At 38.9% G+C, this 20,661-nt stretch overlaps 1 protein-coding gene across 1 annotated transcript in view; it reads left to right on the top strand.

The window, feature by feature from the left end:
• The window catches only part of GRID1 (glutamate ionotropic receptor delta type subunit 1), an 809,472-nt gene extending 789,538 nt beyond the window's left edge, over window positions 1-19,934 (top strand). The window contains exons 15-16 of the mRNA XM_049790649.1: window positions 5,439-5,679; window positions 19,223-19,934. Coding sequence (XP_049646606.1) covers window positions 5,439-5,679; window positions 19,223-19,651 — 670 coding nt within the window. The 3' untranslated portion in view covers window positions 19,652-19,934. The remainder of the gene's footprint in view (window positions 1-5,438; window positions 5,680-19,222) is intronic.
• The last annotated feature ends 727 nt before the right edge of the window (window positions 19,935-20,661 follow it).

Raw genomic sequence — 20,661 nt, 5'->3', positions numbered from 1 at the left:
GAGTAAATCTGATTTCCTTTGTGTGGCTTCAGAGAGCTGTAGACCAGGATTAAAATGGATTGTAAGTTTGTAGAGAAGTAGTCTTGACCCAAGGCAGGGCATTATTTATCCCCATATTGGCCAGGAGTTTCTATTTATAATCTTTCCTATCCAGAAATATGTGGGCTACTGTCTATTTTCCTTGCTACTCTAGAAAAAATTTACTATTATGCATTTATCAGAAGTTCATATGTCAACTATAAGTTAATATACTTCATAGGCTGTGTGAGCCTCCTGCATAATTGACACCTATATCTATGATCTAGATCACTTTTGGACTTGAGGTATCCATGGTCCTGACCTTGGAAAATGAGAAATACTCAAACCTCAGGTTTTTAAGCCCACCTCTTCGGCCTACTAGCAGTAGATTTTATTTGATTTTTATTGATCGAGGTAGTGCTGTTTACAGTACTATTAATCATAATTTCACATGTACATAATTCAAATATCACATCCATCTCTAGATCTTTATAAATATTCTCAATACTCCCCAACTTCAAGACCCTACTCCCTCCAAAAACTTATTATGAGAATTCTCATTGAATTGCTCTTTTCTCTCTTTGATGCTTCCTTGTGTATCTTTAAGTCCTACACCTTAGAGAGAATTCTGTATTTATCTACTTATGTCTCCTATACAACTCAGGAATACCCTTACTTAACATGTACTTCTAACATACAAAAATATGAATTTGAAAGGATACAAGTAGGAGCCGGAGCAATAGCACAGTAGTAGGGCATTTGCCTTGCACATGACCCACCCAGGACAGACCCTGATTAGTTTCCCAGCATCCCATATGGTTCCCCAAGTCCATCAAGTGTGATTTCTGAGCACAGAGCCAGGAGTAACCCCTGAGCTCTGCTGGGTGTGACCAAAAAAAACCCAGCCTCCATAAAAAAAGTAAGGATACATATATACCTATATCCATTGCAATGCCTAAGATATGAAAACAGAACAAATGATGAACTACAGGTGAATGGATCAAGAATTTTTTCTATATAATCCTGTAAAGCTTCTTTAGGGTTCCTTCTGTCAGGTACATCAGAATTAAGAGCCACTTCTAGGTGGGCTGTGCTTGAACAGAGGATGGCTAATCCAGGAAGCAATGTTCCATGCATGCCATTTACAGAAAAGGGATACAGATTAAGTAGCAGATGGACATCTGTAGCCTTCATTTCCTTAGTCCAGGGGACTGTTTCTTTGAGTATATATATCTTCCCTTACTTTGGTACAGGACAGAGACTATAGGCTGGAACTTATTAATGTGTAAAGCAGGGGTTGAATGTTGTAGCTCCTTTGGGCACTGTGGCATGCGAGTGGGCATTCAATAAATGTTTAACAACTTAATAGCCATTTATAGATCACCTACTGTGTAGCAGGCTTCACAAATATTGACTAAAGCAAAGTACCTGCAATTATATCTGTCTGAAAAATAGAACAACTGACTTCAGGAAGTGATTGTTAGAGCTTTGGATTACTTATAAGCAGGGATATAGGTTATGGTGTTCATTAGTTGAACATCATTCTAGTAATCACTTTATGCCTATAATATATTTTACTGTACCTTTATTGCTTATATATTTAAGTTTTTAAATTTGTTTTATTTCTAAAATCTCTAAATTGCTTCCCATTCTTTCTGGAATAATATTGGGCATAATAATGAACACAATTAGAAATAGTTTGGAGAAGAAAAACATCAGCAAAATTAAATAGGCTGACTCTGCTCTCTGTGGACAGTGGAGAGGCACTTGGTCCTCCCATTAGGTTCCGGTCAGACACATTGTCCACCAGACTAGAACTTAACTGTCATCATGCAGGGTCACTGCATTTTGCAGCCTTTTGTTTTGGAAAGACCACAAACTTCAAGGTCATTATGACCCAGCTCTGAAGAGCAGCTTTGCTACATTTTAATTGCAATCCGGTCAGGTCATTCAAAGTCTGAGCTTCAGGTCTTCAATATATAATAAAAGACATAATAAAAATGTTTTTGCAGTCTGCTGTGGGAGTTAACAATGTGAAATTGTCCATTTACTCTGTTGCCAATATAAAGAAGCTTATGTCAATTCTTGGAACAGCAGGGTTGTTGGTCAATATGGCCATCTGATTGGACAACTAACTATATGTTGGCTCTTGGGAAGCTTTAATATTTGATTTTCAGCTGAATGTCTACTAGTGTTTCCTTTTTTGTATTGCACATTTCTGTGAGACATATCATTTATTATATTTTTTTATTTTAATGGTAAGACAGCTAAAGTTGAGATGTTTCATAATGTAACTAGTATAACTGCAGTCTAGGTTTGAATTGATGTACCTCAGAGCAGAATCTACCAAATATCTCAGGCTGGTGCTATGTCTCCAGGATAAACCAGAACTTCTTCTTTGAGTCTTCTCAAAAGCCTCAAGGTCCTGGACTTAAAGTGTTGGGATTTCTGTAACTTCCAAGAGGCTCAGTTGCTCAATTCCTGCCAGTAGAAGCTTAGTAGCATGAAGGAGTGAACATATAGACATGCTGTTTCTCTGACACGATTTGAGCCATTTGGAAGTAGTGAAGTTTGGAAACTATCCATTTAATCATGGAGTATGCTGTGTAAGAGACCTATAGTGTACAATAGCATGCTAAGTGTGGCCCCAAACAACATAAATGCTCAGATCAATTATTCATTTTTTCTTCTACATGCATAGACATGTTCTAAACCTTTTGTGCTTACCTGTGATTTGGGAACTGGCAAACATAATCTCATACAATCAGTACTGCCATTTTAGTTTATGTCATTTTTTTGCTCTTTTAGTGCATGTATATTTAATATAAATGTATGTATGTATGTATATATATACATATATACATACATATATATACATATATATACATACATTGATGCAACAAGTATCTATTGGTGGCCCAAATTGTACCAGCAGCCTCAGTATTTGCTTAGGGGAAAGCAATAGGTTTAACTTTATCCAAAATAATTCATTTATCTAGTGAGGATTCTTGTTCTAAGTTGCAAAGAAGAGAAAGGTGAAGTCAGCAGAGGCGGTCTTTTGTTTAGGAAGAGTAAGCTGAGACCTGATGCCTCCCAGAACCACTCTTTGCATTGATGCTGGTTCTGTCTATTCAACGAGAGGCATGGTAAACATATAATGCTGATAGAGTAGAGGAATTCCCTCTAGAATGATGCACTTTCTTTTCCCAATCATAGTCTATGCATAATGATGGAGTTTAGTTTTAGCCTCAGTGATCAATACAAGCACTTCAGGTATAAAGCAGAGAGTGCACAACTGTCCAGTTGCCAGTGATTTCCTTTGTTTTCAAGAACCATTTCACTTGAGTCACAGAGAGATAGTTCAGCGGGTAGAGCTTTAGCCTTACATAGGCTAATCCATATGTAATCTCTGGCATTACATATAGATCCCTGAGCGTTGCCAAGAGTAATTTTTAAGTGTAGAACCAGGAGTCATCCTTGAGCATCACTGTATTGGGGGTTTGTCCCCAAAACTAATAAAATAAAATAAAATAAAAAAAGAACCATTGCTCTTGAAACCAAAGTACTATAAAAGATCATTACAGATATAGACTAATGGCATTATGGAGAACCTTAAAAAGCATTTTTCTTTGGGTATGAAGTGCTTAGGGGCTTCCATATAACCATAGTTCATTGATTAAAATGAATTGTCTTAAAGAATGAGTTTATAAAATACCACCACCAAGGAAAAAAACACCATCCAGTAATTACATAGTAAATAGGAAGTATTTGGGGTTGCTTCAACTTTTATGCTCCATAAACATCAGAATCCTTCTCACACCTCTGTCTTCATTTTATACCATATTCATCATCAAGGGGTCTCCATCTTAATGATCACTTTTGTCTTCTCTGATAAGCCCAAATAAGACATTTGGATATGATTCTAGTTTCCAGAAGTTTTTTCCTCCCTTTAATTTCTGACTCTGTCAACAAAAAGTGCCTTTGACATAATACTTTACCTCTCTATGTCTCATGCCCTTCCCTGTAAAACTGATCAAATAAAAACAATTTTCTTAAAGAGTTGGCCTGAGAATTAAACATGGTTTTTCAAGCACTTATATGGTGTTCTGGCACATGAAATGCTAGATGAGCGTGAGCTATTTTATAATTAAATAGTTTAGGTTTTCACTTGCCTGTGAAATCCTTGATAATATTTTTTTTAATCCTTCAATCTAGGACGCACTCCCATTGCCACATACTATGACCTCTGCTTTGTTACACTGTATTTATCCCAGCTTCTGGTTTCACATGGATTATTCTAATGGTTTCAGTGTCTATATTTCTAGATTGTAATTTCAACAGCATTGAATGTTGTACTTGACACAAAACATATGGTTCCTCAAACTGAGTGAATAAAAGAAGCATTTAGTGACTCCTAGTTATCAATATTAAAGTTTGAAAGCAAGCGTTTTTAAATCATGAATATCTTAGATCCACAAGTTGAGAATTTTTCTTATGTATATTTTTTTCTGTGGGTTTTTATTTTTAGTTTGTTTGACATAGGGATAATGACTCCCCAGATATGTCTGGGGATGTGGGGGTCACTGCTAGTTATATTTGACCTAGCTACTGGATTTGGTAGGTAGGCACTCAGGCCTGATGATGAGATATTACTCAGAAAAGAATTTCTGGGAGCAACCAGAATCACATTAGTGGTATTTTGGGTAGGTTAGGGTGATTATATGGTGATACATATTGACTTTGGGACCAAACATATATTAAGCATAATTTTTTTTACAAATTAATTTAAGTTATTGAAACCATTGTGATTTAAAACGTCCTTTATAGTTGGGTTTCAGAAATACAATGAATCAGGGCCAGTCCCACCACCAGTATTGACCTCCCTTCACCAATGTTCCCAGAGTGCATCTTATATGACCATCCTTTGCCCCCTGACCTGCCAGTATAACAGGCCCATCTTAAATTTAAATTGTTATAGTTTGGGTCTCTGGATTCTACTGTTGTTGACATTGTCTTGGATATTTAGTCCTGTCCATTTTTAGGAGCACCAATAAGCTTGTCTTTTTCTCCTTTTGCTCTGTCTTCCAGAATTCTGTTTCTGTATTTCCTAATTTTAGACTCAGGACTAATCCCAGAATCCCATATGAAATACTCCTACAAAACTGAATGCTGGAGTTTCCTTATAGACTAGACTGGGTAGGAGAAGACTTTTAAGCTCCAGAGGTGAATGACAAATGAAATGTATTTGAGGACAAATACTCAGCTTAAAGAGAACACAGACTGACTGGGAAGGGAAGAATCAATTCTGAAACTTCTGTGAAGGTTCAGTGTATTGTGCAGTGGGGACAGCATAGTAGGGAAGGGAGCAACTTCGAACTATTGATGGCATGTTCATGACTCACCTAAATTGTATCTTGTAGGATCCTGGAGCTACAGGACACTGGAGACCTGGATGTGCTGAAGCAGAAATGGTGGCCACACACAGGTCGTTGTGACCTCACCAGCCACACCAGTGCCCAGGCTGATGGCAAATCTCTCAAACTGCATAGCTTTGCTGGGGTCTTCTGCATCCTGGCCATTGGTCTTCTCCTCGCTTGCCTGGTGGCTGCTCTGGAGTTGTGGTGGAATAGCAACCGGTGCCACCAGGAGACCCCCAAAGAGGTCTGTGCCCTGAGTCTTGTTTCTCTCTTTCACAGCCTAGAGTCACACTGGACCATTCAGATTGCGGTTTTCTGCCTCTTACTATTTATTTGAGTCACTTGACTAGAGACAGAAGTCTTTTATATTGGGGGATGGTATTGTTTTATTTTATTTTAAAGTCCAAGAACAAATGCAGGGGATGTTTTCATGCTTGAATGAAGTGCCAAGGCACCAGCCCCATGCACTAAAGTCCTGTATTTATCTATAGAGCAGATACAGCATGAGCATCGCCAGAGAGCCCTTCCCCACCCTGCCCCGCCCATGTGCCTCCACCCTGACCTGGAGAGACCAACTGTAGGGTAAGAGAGGAGCCCTCTTTCCTTCCTGGTTCTCTTTGCTGCTCACTAAGGACCATGGGGGCCCTGCTCACCAGCTTGCAATTGGGGACTGTTCATTGGCCCTCCTGTGGTTTTTTCTTCCCCTTTTCCTCCTCCTTGCTGAACCCAGCATTACTCACATCCCCCAGGTTACACTATGTGCAGGGACCATTGTGGTGGTTTTTATCATACGCTAGATTCTAGATACATTTATTCTCAGTAGGAACTACAAGCTGATACTGACCTCAACATTTTCTTCTCATTGGCTACTTGTTCTTCTTCAAGCTTATTGGTTTTGACTTTCATCCAGGTCTTAGTGGAGACAGTTCTCCTTGGATACTATCAAGAGTATCATTTGGTAATGATGTTTCCTCTAACAGAAGTTTATAGTCAAGTAAATTCATCCCAGAGAGTTGTTAGTACCTGATGTGTTGGCCTCAGCTATTTCTAGAATCAAAGTTCCACAGATTAATAGTATTACTATAAATAGGTACCAGTGTCAAACAAAAAAGCAGACCAAGGGCCAGAAAGATAGCACAAGAGGTAGGGTACTTGTTTTGTATGCTCTGATTTGCATTTGATTCTCAGCATCTTATATGGTACCCCAAGCATCATCTGAGTGTAGAGTGAAGAGTAATCCCTGAGCATAATTAGTGTGATCAAAAAGTTAAAAAAAACAGCAACCAAATATATCCCATTGCAGAGGCAGAGTCATGATAGGCAATATGTCTTCAACCTGGAGATTGGCTAAGGCCCCTAAATCAGTTAGTAATAGAGTTCCTGGTACTGTGGGTACTGACAGGTTCCTGGCTCTGTCACCACATTTGGTTGCTGTTTGATTAAACCTGTCTAACATGTTCTGGGGAAATCAATAGCTCACTCTTGCCTTCTGTACACCAACTTATAAGCAAATGCAAGGGTGGTCCCTTCTTCAAACTCAGCTGCTCTCTCTGGAGAAAGTAACAAAGAGATGTTAGGAAAATCCACTGAAAGAAACATCTAACTTGTTAAGCATAAATGCAAAAATTGTGACTTATCCTGATGAGTAACTTTAAAAAAAAGGCCACAACTATACCCAGCTCCAAAATTGCCTGCCCTCCCCCAACTCTATTTCCCCCTCTATGTCATGCCCAGGGCTCCTTTCACCTGCTTTTTACATCCATGCCATTATGCATGAAAGTATCATTGGGAAGCCAGAATGGGGTAGATCTGATTTTTGTAGAACAAAGGAATAACCCATCACATTATAAACAGCCTGTATTGTTTGCTTGCTTTGTTTTCCAAAGCTTACCACTTGATTTTCTCTGTGCAAATGCCTTTTTTGGGTAGGGGAGCAGAAAAGTGGGCATTGCACTATTACAGAAGCACTTCTAGGATGAAGAGGGAAGGGGAGGACAAGGGGAAACAAGCCCATTCCCCCACCCCTGTATCATTAGTGAACCTTTCAGGTAAAAGGAGAGGTTTGTCTTTCCTTCAAAGTATTAGCTTCAAACTATTATGGGGTTAGTGTGTGTATTTACGTGTATTTGAGACAGGAAGAAAGACTGAGAGACAAAGAAGGATAGAGATCAAGAAAGAGAAAATATAGCAAAGAGATTATAATCTTTGGAGAGACATTTATGCTAGAGGTAAAATAGACAAACACCTGAGCTGTGAGGAACATTTTTCTTTGTCCAGTAAAGCGCCTCTTCTCCCTTTCTCACTTCTGCATAAGCCTAGGAAGGATGCCATATGTTGTTTTTGCTTAGAAACACGTGGTCTATAAAGTAATGATTACTAGTGGTACTGAGATATTTTAGAGTTTGGAACTGTTAGAAGCTGGGGAGGGATATGTGAAAATTCTAGATCAGCCTTTACACAAATGGAAGTTGAAGCCAAGAGTAATAGCAAGTAGGGTGTTTTGATCAACATGACAGGCTTTTACTGGCATTATTATATGAATTAGAGATTTAACATGTGTGTCTCCAACCCCCCCAAGTCAACCCCTTCAAAGTCAATCCCCCAAAGCCAAAAGCATTTGACAGGGCATGTGTCCAATCTATAGATCAATTGGAGGAGCACTGCCATCTTTGCAATATTAAGTCTTCTGACCCATAATTGTGGAATTGTTCCCCATTTAAGTTTTAATTTCTTTTAGTGATATTTTATAATATTTGTGAATGCACACATTCAGGTGAGGTTCGATAGTTGGCACTCCGTATGGTTTTATAAGCCCTCAGAGAATGATCTCTGAGCTCAGATCCAGGAGCAAGCCCTGTGGCTCAAAGACAAAAAATAAATACTTGAATCTTCAGGAGAATAAATGGATGAGGATAAGGGAAATCTTCACACTTGCTAGAGTTCTGGGGAATGCCATATCCCACCTGCAAGTAAATAGAAGAGTCTGAGATTTGCTCTGAAAAACTTTCTCATGCCTGGAAGAATTCATTTGGAAAACTTCCAGGTCAGGGAGTTTGTATCTAAAATGGTAAGGAAGAGAAATAATGCAAGGGGTTTAAATAATTGGATTTTAGAAATGTAGCTTTAAACCCTGGGGCAAATGGTGGTATTTAATCCAGAAATATTTTGTGTTATTAGTTGTTCATGTTTAATTGGGCAGCATTTTCAATTATGGGAGAGTATGTTCATATTAGGATGCTTCTTAGTGGGCATTGACTATATTTTCTTAAGACCCAGAAACCAGTCATTGGGTGGAGTTCTAGTTTTGTTTAAGGACATGTACTGGGATGTTTTTAGAGCTTAGAACCTATTTGAGAAAGAGTAGTAATGCGTATTCAATCCCTTAATATTCATGTGGATTCAAGCACATCTTTTTCTGCTGAATCAGATGATTATGTAGTTATCCAATGTAGGGGAATGTACTAAGCTTCTTGGATGCAGCAAAGAGCTACCCTTTAGATTTATGAGGGTAAGTGGAACCATTGCTCTGAGAATAAAATATTCATGAAATAAAGATGAGAACTACACTAATGGGAGATGGCATGAGGAGTGAGGGATGAATCATCTGTAACTGAGCTGGGAACTCAGAATTCTCACAGTTTCCTTTCACAGTCTTTCCTGTCTTCCCATGAAGCCTATTTCTGTTTCAATGAGAGACCAGAGTGGCCAGCCAGCAGGGGCAAAATCATAGCTAGGTCCCATTTCTTTTCCTGGTCAGAAACTTATCTTTTGTTTGTATGTCCCCCACCTGCATTCCTATTTTCTCTAGAATGTTTTGACATAGGAACACCTTCTTTGGCCCCAAACCTTCCCTTCCTTTAATGCCACTTCAATTTTATGTATAGATTTTCCCTCCTGCCCTATTTTCTCTTCATCTGCACAACCTTATTTTATTGTGTGTTCAGTGGAGGGAAGTATCCAAAGTACCCTGTGGATCACCTGCTTTCTGGGCGGTACTTGGAAAATGGCAACTAAAGGACCTTATAATAAAGAATAAGCACTCTGAAAAATGAGTTACATATAGAGCATTTTATTGCTGCTAGGAAAACTGTGTCCTCTTCTTTTTCTAAATATATTTTTTATTTAAACACCTTGATTACATACATGACTGTGTTGTTTGGTTTTCAGTCATGTAAAGAACACCACCCATCACCAGTGCAACATTTCCATCACCAGTGTCCCAAGTCTCCCTGCTCCCCACCCAACCCCCACCTGTACTCTAGACAGGCTTTCTATTTCCTTCACACATTTTCATTATTAGGATAGTTCAAAATGTAGTTATTTCTCTAACTAAACTCATCACTCTTTGTGGTGAGCTTCATGAGATGAGCTGTAACTTCCAGCCCTTCTCTCTTTTGTGTCTAAAAATTGTTATTGCAAGAATGTCTTTCATTTTTCCTAAAACCCATAGATGAGTGAGACCATTCTGCATTTTTTTCTCTCTCTCTGACTTATTTCACTTAGCATAATAGATTCCATGTACATCCATGTATAGGAAAATTTCATGACTTCATCTCTCCTGACAGCTGCATAATATTCCATTGTGTATATGTACCACAGTTTCTTTAGCCATTTGTCTGTTGAAGGGTATCTTGATCGTTTCCAGAGTCTTGCTCTGGTAAATAGTGCTGCAATGAATATAGGTGTAAGGAAGGGATTTTTGTATTGTATTTTTGTGTTCCTAGGATATAGTCCTAGGAGTGGTATAGCTGGATCGTATGGGAGCTCAATTTCCAGTTTTTGGAGGAATCTCCATATCGCTTTCCATAAAGGTTGAACTAGACGGCATTCCCACCAGCAGTGGATAAGAGTTCCTTTCTCTCCACATCCCCGCCAACACTGCTTGTTCTCACTTTGTGATGTGTGCCAATGTCTGGGGTGTGAGATGATATCTCATAGTTGTTTTGATTTGCATCTCCCTGATGATTAGTGATGGGAACATTTTTTCATGTGGTTTTTGGCCATTTGTATTTCTTCTTTGTCAAAGTGTCTGTTCATTCCTTCTCTCCATTTTTTTGATAGGATTAGATGTTTTTTTCTTGTAAAGTTCTGTCAGTGCCTTGTATATTTTGGATATTAACCCTTTATCTGATGGGTATTGGGTGAATAATTTCTCCCACTCAGTGGATGGCTCTTGTATCCTGGGCGCTATTTCCTTTGAGGAGCAGAAGCTTCTCAGTTTAATCTATTCCCATCTGTTAATCTCTGCTTTCACTTGTTTGGAGAGTGCAGTTTTCTTCTTGAAGATGCCTGTAGTCTCAATGTCCTGGAGTGTTTTTCCTACGTGTTGTTCTATATATCTTATGGTTTCGGGTCTGATATTGAGGTCTTTAATCCATTTGGATTTTACCTTTGTACATGATGTTAACTGGGGGTCTAAGTTTAATTTTTTGCAAGTGGCTAGCCAGTTGTGCCAAAACCACTTGTGGAAGATGGTAGCTCAAGATGTCAGATGGTAGCTCAATTTCTATATTTTTGTTTCCAGATTCTGGCTATTGTAAATAGTGCTGCAATGAACATAGGTGTAAGAAAGGCATTTTTGAATTGTATTTTTGTGTTCCTAGGATATATCCCTAGCAGTGGTATAGCTGGATCATATGGGAGTTCAATTTTTAGTTGTTTTGAGAAATCTCCATATTGTTTTCGATAAAGGCTGGACTACATGCCATTCCCATCAGCAGTGAATGAGAGTTCCTTTCTTTCCACATTCCTACCAGCATTAATTTTCTTGTTCTTTGTGATGTGTGTCAGTATCTGTGGTGTGACTTGGTACCTCATTGTTGTTTTGAATTGCATCTCTCTGATGATTAGTCATGAGGAGCATTCTCTATGTGCCTTTTGGCCATTTATATTTCATCTTTGAGGAAGTGTCTGCTCATTTCTTCTCCCCATTTTTTTGATGGGGTTAGATTTTTTTTCTTGTTAAGTTCTGTCAGTATCTTGTGTATCTTAGACATTAGCTGTTTATCTGATGGGTATTGGAAGAATATTTTTTCCCATTCTGTGGGTGGCCTTTGAATCCTAGTCACTATTTCCGTTGTGGTATAGTAATTACTCAGATTAATGCAGTCCCATCTTTTAATCTCTGCTTCCACTTGATTGGAGAGTGGTGTTTCCTCCTTGAATATGCCTTTAGTCTCAATGTCATGGAGGGTTTTACCTGTGTGTTATTCTATATACCTTATGGTTTCAGGTCTGATATCCATTGGATTTGACTTTTGTGCATGGTGTTAGAGAGGTGTCTGAGTTCTTTTTCTTGAAGGTAGCTAGCCCAATTTCCTTGTTAAAGAGGCTTTTATTGCTTTACTTAATTTTTTTGCTCTTTTGCCAACAATTAATATAATATGTACCTGAGTATCTGTCTTAGTATATTTAATTCTATTCAGTTGATCTGAGAGTATAATACTGTTTTAATTATTACTCTTTGCAGTAGAATTTGAAGTTGGGAAAGTGATGCTTCCCATCTTTTTTCCCAAGTATTGCTTGATTCATTCATAGACTTTTATTGTTCCATGCAAATTTTTAAAATGTTTGATCTATTTCTCTGTAAGAACATCATGGGTAACCTTATTGAATCTGCATTAAATCTGCAGAATGCTTTGGGGAGTATTTCCATTTTACTTCACAAATGTGAATGCGATTATTTTTAATATCTCTTTCATCCATTTCATGATTTGTGTATATGGAAGCTGTGAACTTTTAATTTCACAGCCTGACACTTTATTGTAAAAATCTATTTTCTCAAAGCTTTATTGCAGTCTTTAGTATTGTCTAAATAAAATATCATATCATCATGTCAAGAGTTTGACTTTTCCCTTACTCTGTGGATATCCTTGATATCTTCTTCTTGCAAAATTGTGATGGCAAGTACTTCCAGTACTCTATTGAATGGGAGTGATGACTGTGGGCATCCTTGTCTTGTACCTGATATTAAAAGGAAGGCTCTTAGTTTTACTCAATTGAGTATGATGACTGCCTTGGGCTTATGGTAAATTACTTTGATTATATTGAGTTAAGTTCCTTCAATTCCCATTTTGTAGAGTGCTTTTTATCATGAATGGGTACTGTGCCAGGGCCCACCCAGGGAGGCCAAATGTAGTGAAACAAACATAAGCAACCACAGTCCAAGAGAGAGGGGAGAAGAAAGAACATGGTGTTTTAATGCTCCCCGGAAGCTTTCCCAGGGGGCTAGGGGACCAGAGAGAGCAAGAGAGAGAGAGAGAGATGAGAGAGAGAGAGATCACAAGCAAGAGAGCCAGCCAGGAGAAGCCAGGAGCTCCAGGACTGAATAGACTACACTTCCTGCTGAGGGAGAGTTGGAGACTTGACCAGGATTTGGAATCCCAGAGCCCCCAGACTCACAGGCTCTTCATTATCTACCTTGGTCCCCCCTCCCTAACCACCAGGATTCTGCCTTTATACCTGGTCAGTTGACCTTTATAGGGATATGTCCTAGTCCATTGGCAGGTTCAGGGGAACATCATCACCCTTTAAAGATACATTAACATTTATACAGCAACAGTGCTGAATCTAATCAAATGCTTTTTCTGCATCTATTGATATAATCTTATGATTCTTATTTTTATTGTTATGGTATATTATATTGATTGACTTGTATCATTCTGCATTTCTTGAATAAAACCTACTACATAATAATATATGATCTTTATGATGTATTGATGAAGTCTGTTTGCTAATATTTTGTTAAGGATCTTCGCATGTGTGTTCATCAAGACTATTGGCCTGTAATTTTCTTTTTGGTATCAGGGTGTTTGCCTCGTAGGAACTATTTGGGATTGTTTCTGTTTCTTGGAAGAGCCTGAAAAAGATTGGCAGTAAATTTTTTTCAAAATCTGAAAGAATTCATTAGTGACCCTATTTGAGACTGGGCTTTTATTTTAGGAAGACTTTTGATTATAATTTTCATTTCCTCAATAGTGATGCTCCAAGTCATCTTGGTTCAGTTTGGGGAGATTATAGGCATCCAAAAATTTATCCATTACTACTAGCTTTTTGTGTTTCAAGCTCTGGAATTCCTTAAAGTAATCTCTGATGATCCATCAAATTTCTGTAGTGTCTGTTCTGTTGCCCCCTCCCAATGCTCTTAATACTTTTTATCGGGGAAATGTAGCCCTTGTCAAGTCTTTTCAGCTTTAGTCCCCATTTGCTCTGTGTATGCTCTCTGCTAGTATCTATCATGGGAATTGTATCTTTTCCTCCAATACTCATTTACCTACAAACAATAGACTATTGAACCTATTGGAACTCATGATGTTCTGTGAATGTATTTATATTTTTTCTTACTCTTTTTCTGTCTTAATATTAAACTTTTTAAATGACCAACCATGCTCTTAGATCCCAACCTAGTCTATTAGTGTTAAAAAAAAGTCTTCAAAGAAGATTTAAGATTATGTTGATGGAATTTCTCCAAGCTATTGAGTTTCATATGCCACCTGGTTAGATTAGTCTCCACGGTAACAAGAAAGTGGTTCCTACAACCATCCAGTCAAGTGAGAAGTCCCTCATCCCTTTTTGTACCTGCTCAATTCAAAGTAAAAGCCACTAGACTACAAATGAAGTCAGTTCTAATGAGTCCCATGTGTAAAGGGCTGTTACATAGATGATAGTTTAGTTAATTACCATTTGCCAACACACTGTATTATTTCCACATTGTTGAACAGCAGTTTAATTACGAACTTTATTTCTCTGTAAGATAATACCTGGGAGAGGTCCCAGGTAATCTCTGTTAGTACATCTGTCATCACATTAAATATGAGGGGAAAAATACAGACCTTGAGTTCAACCTTATTCATGGATAAGCATAGCCAGTGAATTTTATGTCCTATTTGACTAGGTCAGTTACCTAGCAAATTAATGAAGGCAGCAGGATGTTGTTAAATCTCTTACCAGAGCTATCATTCCCAGTTTGAATCCTGAAATCCTAAGATAATGAGAGTGTAAACTGATGTATTTCACATAAAAAAAATTCTTACCACAAGTAGTGGAGCATAGTTAGAGTAGAGAAGGGTCATTATAACAATGGTAGTCAGAATTGATCACTCTAGACACACACTGGGTGCCAAAAGGGGATAGAGTGATATCCTCTTCATTAACAGTATGGTTCCTCTTCATGAAGAGTAGTGCAAACTACACTGCAGTGTCAAAAAGAAAAAAAAGAGGAAGAGAGAGAGAGAAAGAGAGAGAGCAAGAGAGAGAGTAAGAGAGAAGTAAATTATGTATCCCTGAGACAGGGAAGTTGGAGGGTTGGAAGGAAAGAGAAAGAGAAGTAAACTACCCCAGAGGCAAGCAGAGCGGATTATGGGAAGAAACTGGGGACATTGGTGGAACATAATGTGTACTAATGAAGGGTGGTATACATTGTATGTTATATGAAACTTAATCATGAACAATTTTGTAACTGCAGTGCTTAAATACATTTTAAAAAAATAGAAAAATCTTTGAATTTGTTGAATTACTTGAATTTGTATAACAGCAGGATGTCCATTTTCATTTAAAAGACAATTATTGAAATCACTCCTGCCTCTTTCCTTAACCAGGTAGATTGTTTTGAATTATTTTCCATGGCGAGGGGATCATCAAGAATGACCTTGTTTATGCCAAAATTATAGTCTCAGCTCATCCAAAAACATAGTGTTTCCAAAGCTTTGATAAGGTGTTTTTCTACCATCTCTGTACAGGCATCTTAGATTTGTTATAAAAATTCAGAAGAGACTACATTTGTTTCCAGAGCTGGTCAAATATACTGTGTACTATCATTCTACCCATATTAGAAACCTGATATTGGAAGCTGAAGTAGGATTTGAATAGAATTAAACCTCATTCCTTGGGGAATGGTGAGGCAGAGAGGCTGTATTTGTTTTTACTGTAATTTAGCCTGGAAATGTTTTCTGAACCAACTGCTCAAATGATATCTACATTTTCTCTGTGCCCAAACATGAAGAAGTTATAAGTTAATAAATAATCTACACTGGAAACTGATACCCACGGTACAGTCCCACCATCCTGTGAACTTCCTTCTTTGCTTTTAATCTGAAGCAAGTGATAATATAATGTAGATTTAAACAATCATTCAACCATTCAAGTATTGAAGCTCATTACTGTAGAAATAGTGACTCCAGGGAAATTGAGTTATCTGCAGACCACTCATGAAACTGGCCCTGATTTTAGATGTTTTGACATGACCTGATCTAACTTCTCACAGGCACTATTATGGCATTTAGCCTATGCCCCATCAATGTTATACCACTATCCTCCCATTCCACTCCCACCCCTCCGCCCCACCACCCACCCACCCATGCACCCATCCACACACACACACACCTACACACACACACACACACACACACACACACACACGTTCCTAAATGTATTCTCCTTTGTGTTTCACTAGTGAAGAATTTTCAGCAAGCTCTTTATTTATTTTTCTTATGATTTTGGTTATTTTGTCTTCCTACAGATATTTCTTTGTGTCTTGTTTCTCTAACATTAAGTAGAGGAAACAACTTTTACTACTGCCCCCACTCTCACTCTCTCACTGCTTACCTCCCTTTGGCTTTTTTTTGGTAGTACATTCTTAATTCTTTATGCCCAAACTCTAGCCAAACTGAGAATATCTCTTGAAAACGTTTCCTAGCTTTATATTCAGCTGATGTTGAGAGAAAGGGATAGGGTTCTCAAATAATTGCCAGTATCAAAGTGAACACAACTGGGCCAAGGTTTGCTTTCTGTTTTGGATTAGTCCTCTCATACACTTTTCCTCTTCCCATCTCCAGTGGGGTTATTAAAATCATAAAAGCAATACTAATAAAGAAAAGGCAAGATTATGCAACTAAACAGTTCTTCTAATGGTCCCACAGCCAGCTTGGTCATCAAGGTCCTTTAATGGTAATAAAAGCCTCTGCCCACAGAGGCATCAAACTCTAATAGCCTTCTCCAAGTTTTCCTGGCTGCAAAGAGAAAATTTTATATTATTAAGCTCCCAAAGAACCTGAAGTTTTCTCAGGTTTTCTCTTTCTCATGATCACAATCTTATGGCTTTTATGTATTTGAAATGAAAATATGCTATAGATACTAATATTTGCCAACATAGATGGAGCAGTGATTTTGGCTGATTTATATAAAAGTACATAATTATAATAATCATCATAATCTTATCAAGAGCTCATAGCAGCTATGGTAAGGCTAAGAAGCAAGTTGGGTGATGAGTAGAAATCTAGGCTTGCTACAGAAGCAAATCTGAAAGGATGGTCATGGAATGGAAAGTTTGGTGAAGACATTACCACTGTAATGGAGGGAACATAAACCACGATTTGTTTCTTTATAACTTTGTGCAGAATCTAGATTCAGTTATTTTCTTTTTATTTGGGGGGCACACTATGTGACACAGGTTACTCCTGGATATGAGCTCAGAAGTTGCTCCTGGCTTGGGGGACCATATGGGATACTGGGGATCCAACCAAGGTCCATCCTAGATTGGCTGCATGCAAGGAAAACACCCACCGCTGTACAATCTCTCAGGCCCCTAGATTCAATTCTATTATCCTTGCTTGAAATATGATTCTATCACTACATTATGATATTAAGACACCTGACAAATAATTTCTACCAAGAAAGATCTCATTTGATGCTTGGCACCAAATAATTTCCTGAGTACCTCTAGGAGTCGCCCTGGTGACTCCTGACAGATAAGGTCTAGTTAGAAACATATCACCAGGCCTGATCACCTTCAAGTACAAAACTGATATTTTGGGCTTCCTTAAACTAGTGCTAAAATAGTGCCAAATCCACAAATGAAAATTAAGCCAAAAAAGAAAGTTTTATAAGGCCAAATCAATGCAGTATTTCAAGAGAACTTGAGTTTTATTATTATACATTCTGTAGATATTGAAGAAGTCAATTAAAGATATCACACTATTTAGTTGGAAAAAAGGAAGACTGATGCTGTCCAACCAATTCCCCAGTTTTAATCATGACACTTTCTATCCAAAATTGTTTGCAACTCAGAAATGGTCTCCCAGGATCATCGTCCTAAGCTTTGCTTAGCAGAGGCTCAAGATCACTGTACATGGCTCTACTCATGGGACGATGCCATTGATTTCTGATGTCACTCTTCTCTGACACCAAACCACAGTATTTTAAAACATTGACTTTCTTAGTCTCGCTCCAGTTTCCTTTGAGCCTAGAATGGATCATTCACTTTTCATTTTTCTTCTTCTGGAACAGGACTGCTGAAGTCACATTCTGTTACTCTTAATCTAAAGGAAGTGGTGGAGAAAGCACTGGCCCTACTTTTCTCTGTAGGGTATGGGAGCAAATGGTGAATTGCAGAGGCATTGTCCTTGCCTAAAACTCTATGTTCATTAGTTTCACCGTTGCACAGTCATATGAGGGATGATTTCAAACCAATCAATGAAAAATTTTAGTCTGGGGGAAATTTTTATCTTTCTTTATATTTATAGGACTTCAAAGCAGCCACAAGAATTACACTTACATCCATAGGATTTCTCCTTCTTTATTTTATTTTTGAAAATACTTTTAATACTTTACATATATTGGGTTTTCTAAAAATCTTCAAGGTATGCAATGTACAAATACTTTTCATTCTGTGGAAGTCAACATTAGACTGCCTGCAGGGTCTCTCTCTGACAGCTTCCATGTGGTATTTCTCTTGGTATTTCTCTTGGTGTAAGGAGGTACAGGCAATATATATGACCTTTTCTGGCACACTGGCACTTAATGCTGTCTGAAAATAGGACTGCATTTTCTAATACCTCACCTAGTAGCTGTCATGCCTGAGGTCATCACCATCACAAGGGAAAACTTAGGAAGGAGATCACGTCCTCCTTGTCTTTGTAAACCTTATAAAACAATTTGACCATCTTGAGTTATACTGACACTGTACATTAAGTATTAATAAATCATTTAAAAGCAACTATATTCTGTTTTCTGTCTTAAACAAAATTCTTCCTTTGCCTCTATTCCCTATGAAAAAGGATAGGTGTGAGACTTACCCATTGCATCAAGACCTTCTAGAGCAGGAAGGTCATTGACCTTCGGGAAGTCCCTCACCTCACAACCTCATCCTTATCCAGAAACTCAGTCCCAGAAGTATAGTTATTTTTCTTTGCTAACCTCCCTTGAGACTTTCAATAGAATAATTTGGGGAAGGGAGACTCAGAGATTTCTGTGGCATACTGGAATTTTGGCTTTGGGGAGCTGTTGAAACTTCTTGTATCTGAGCCATCTTAGCTTAAGGTGGGAATGATTCTGCCAAGTTTATTGGGCATCTTTAACAGTAGACAGCTAATACTTGTGGACACTTCAGGGGTTTGGGGTCAATTCACTTTTATTTTCAAAGGATGTCTTTCTTCTCCTTCTCCTTTTCCACATATTCTTTCAAGGGTTGCCTAAATTGTGAAAGCAATGCTAAACCAAGTTTGAAACTGTCTGCAGGAGATGGGTGGGCATGTATGTCTAAATCCTGACTCCTAGATTGTTCCCTAGAAGACAGAGCCTTATGTTTCTGCTTCCCCAGATACAAGAGGGTTGGCTGTTCACAGATACAAGAGGGTTGGCTGTTCAGTTAAAGAAATGTGGGAGAAATGGGGCATGCATCCCTATTGTCCCATGGGGAAAACATTTTTTAAAAAAGGGCTTCTAGAGTTTGTAGAAATCCAACCCTGTCTCATCTTGAAGCTTGACCTCTCCTTCCTGTCTTCTTCCTCCAGGACAAAGAGGTGAATTTGGAGCAGGTCCACCGGCGCATGAATAGTCTAATGGATGAAGACATTGCTCACAAGCAGATTTCCCCAGCTTCCATTGAGCTCTCAGCCCTGGAGATGGGGGGCCTTGCTCCGAGTCAGGCCTTGGAGCCCACGCGGGAATATCAGAACACCCAGCTCTCGGTCAGCACCTTTTTGCCAGAGCAAAGTAGCCACAGCACCAGCCGGACACTCTCGTCAGGGCCCAGCAGCAGCCTGCCGCTGCCTCTGAGCAGCTCAGCCACCATGCCCTCCATGCAGTGCAAACACCGGTCGCCCAATGGGGGGCTGTTCCGCCAGAGCCCGGTGAAGACCCCTATCCCCATGTCCTTCCAGCCTGTGCCTGGAGGCGTCCTTCCAGAGGCCTTGGACACCTCACATGGCACCTCCATCTGACCTGACCATGCAGCTTCCCCTCCTGACCTCCACCCACCCATCTACCCACCCAACCAGCAGAGCTTTTTAATACAAGAATAAAACACCACAGACCACACACATGCACACACAGAGACTCTCATTTTTCTTGTACATATGTGTAAATAATGACAGAATGGAGTGGGGTAAAAGTGTATTTTGAATATTCCCAATTTTCGAAGTCAGTAAAAAAAAAAACACAAAAACTGTATGAATGACTTTGTAAATTTTGTTCTATATGAATAAAAAGGCAAATTACTTGTGATCATTCTGAAGTGCCAAAGAAGCTCCCTATTCCTGGGCCATTGTGAGGGCAAGAAGGATAAGTAGCGAAGGAGCCCCTTCTTGTTGGGGATGAGGGAAGCAGAGGAGCTAGTCTCTTTTGAGGAGCCCCTTATGCTGCTTGCTGCCTGTCCCACAGTTTTCAGCCACGTTCTTTTTGTTCAGTTCTCTCTGGTAGCCAAAGGGTGATTCTGGAGACAATATTGGCCCAGTCCCTGTGTCACCTGACTGTACGGTGGTTGATTCATTATCATTTCAGCCTGTGTCTTAGAACACTCTAGGACATGAGGCCTGAACCTTGGCCGCACTCCTTTGTGACCCTAATATAGAGAAATGTCCTTTACTGAAGGTGCTATTGCAAGAGCTTTGATGCTGACATTTCTAGGGTCATTTTATTGACTTTCTTCATACTTTTTTCTCCTAGAGTCTACAAGGAGTTAACTATGGTAGGAGGAGGACAGACCCCTTGCTGCCTTTGAGAAGTTAGGCAGAGCTAAGATTCTGATAAAATGATGATAGGGAGTGGAAGAGATATAATATGGTATGTTTAGAGCAGGTAGAGTGGTGGTGGGAAGAGAGCCTGGGTGGTGGGAGAATAGAACTTTGGATTTACTACCATAAATCAAAGGCAAGAGAGCAAAGTATGGTCATAAAGAGAAGAAAGAAGAAGCAAAGGGGGTTCATGTGAAGACTTCCAGTTGGGTTGGTGG

Source organism: Suncus etruscus, chromosome 17, assembly GCF_024139225.1.
Source record: "Suncus etruscus isolate mSunEtr1 chromosome 17, mSunEtr1.pri.cur, whole genome shotgun sequence".
NCBI classification, from domain to species: Eukaryota; Metazoa; Chordata; class Mammalia; order Eulipotyphla; family Soricidae; genus Suncus; species Suncus etruscus.
The sequence above is the reverse complement of the archived record's forward strand: the minus strand, read 5'-3'. Positions and strand labels throughout refer to the sequence as shown.